Source organism: Borostomias antarcticus, assembly GCF_949987555.1.
Source record: "Borostomias antarcticus genome assembly, chromosome: 5".
Taxonomy (NCBI): Eukaryota; Metazoa; Chordata; class Actinopteri; order Stomiiformes; family Stomiidae; genus Borostomias; species Borostomias antarcticus.
Window position 1 is genome coordinate 6,508,582 of NC_140238.1, and position 1,807 is coordinate 6,510,388.

General features: G+C 47.9%; 1 protein-coding gene across 1 annotated transcript; it reads left to right on the forward strand.

Annotated features, from left to right (window-relative positions):
- Positions 1 to 474: 474 nt before the first annotated feature.
- On the forward strand, positions 475 to 1,590 carry LOC311309228 (C-C chemokine receptor type 6-like; the record flags this gene model as incomplete). The annotated part of the gene is made up of 1 exon (XM_084438408.1): positions 475 to 1,590. One exon carries the CDS (start codon positions 475 to 477, stop codon positions 1,588 to 1,590), a length of 1,116 nt encoding a protein of 371 aa, XP_084294534.1.
- Between the last annotated feature and the right edge of the window lie 217 nt (positions 1,591 to 1,807).

Genomic DNA, 1,807 nt, shown 5'->3' on the forward strand with positions numbered 1-1,807 from the left:
TGGATCAAACACAAGCTCAAAACACCTACTGTACAACATATCTGCATGTCATACAATACAGTACTTGTTCAAGTTGGCCTTCAGCTCCAACTGAAAATGGGTCAGTCAAACGGATGTCTTCTCCTCTAAACTTTCTTTCTCAGAAATTTAGGTTTCATCACAGTATGATCAAGAGATGTCTCTGACAAGCAACACGTTTCCATCTTTATCATGAACCTTTGAAAACGATCACAGACTTACAGGAAACCACATGAAAGTAGTAAAATTACTGATAATGAAAGAGAACCCATTTAGCTAAAGAGTGACTGTCCCTGGCCCTGCAAACCACACAAGTAGGCTACATAACAATTATGAAATGTGTTAATCTTACTTACAAATTGCATCTCAAGATATAGAAAGTGGCTCATGTACTGTTACTACAGTATAAGTATAAACTATTCAGTCATTCTGTTTTTTCTCCCACAGAGTCAAAACATGAAGATGACCTCTGAAGCATACAGTGATTATGAAACAGACTACAACGATTACGATTACAATTACACTTACGATGACAACGAAAATCCGTGTCGATTTGATGCCGACCGATCAATAGAAATCACAATTCAAACCTACATCCATTCTTTGATCTGCGCCTTCGGTCTGTTCGGCAACGTGCTGGTGATCGTCACGTATGCCTTCTACAAGCGAGCCAAGACCATGACGGATGTCTACCTCTTAAACGTGTCCGTGTCAGACCTGCTCTTTGTTGTGGCCCTTCCACTCATCATATACAACGAGCAGCATGAATGGAGCATGGGTAACCTAGCCTGTAAGTTGCTAGGGGGATCCTACAGCATCAACCTCTACAGTAGCATGCTACTGCTGGCCTGCATTAGCGGTGACCGCTACGTGGCTATCGTCCAGGCTAGGCGTTCTTTTGGCGCTCGCTCTCGGACCCTGATCTACAGCCGCCTCATCTGCTTGGCCATCTGGGGGTTGGCTCTGGCTCTGACGGTCCCATCGGTCATCTACAGTGAGCTGGAGGCTGACCTGCTGGGGGAGGGGGCGACCAGGTGCCTGATGCGATTCAACCACAATGAGACCGCTATGCTGATGATAGTGCTGGTCCCCAGTCTGCAGGTGTCCATGGGCTTCCTCCTGCCTCTAGCGGTCATGGTGGTCTGCTACTCCAGCATCATCTGGACCTTGCTTAGGGCGCAGAGTGTCCAGAGGAATAAAGCAATATGGGTGGTCCTGGCGGTGGTGGTGGTGTTCACCGTGTGCCACCTTCCCTACAACGTGGCTCTCCTCTTCCACATGTTAGGGTTGTCCAAGCAGCGGGAGTGTGAGGCGGAGAAGGTGAAGCTCACCGCTCTGAGCATCACCAGGAGTCTGGCCTATCTTCACTGCTGCCTCAATCCCCTCCTCTACGCCTTTGTCGGCGTGAACTTCAGGAACCACTTCCGGAAGATTATGGAGGACCTGTGGTGCCTGGGGAAGAAATACATCTACTCGGGTCGCTCCTCAAACATGACCTCTGACCTCTACATCACAGGCCGGAGGTCTACAGAGGGCTCCAACAATAACAACGGGTCATCGTTCACCATGTAAAATTGTGGTGGTGACACTGGATTTAGGGTATGGAATAAGGTAATTGTCATTACCCATTATGAATTATGTGTTAAACCATGTGTCACATTCAATATGCATACAGTAGTAGTTCAGGGTAAATATGTTTTTGTCCCCCACCCGGTGACAGCCGAAGGGGGGGGACTTCAAAATAGCCGATGTGATGGCATCAGTCAGTCCCCCCATAGTACCACAATCC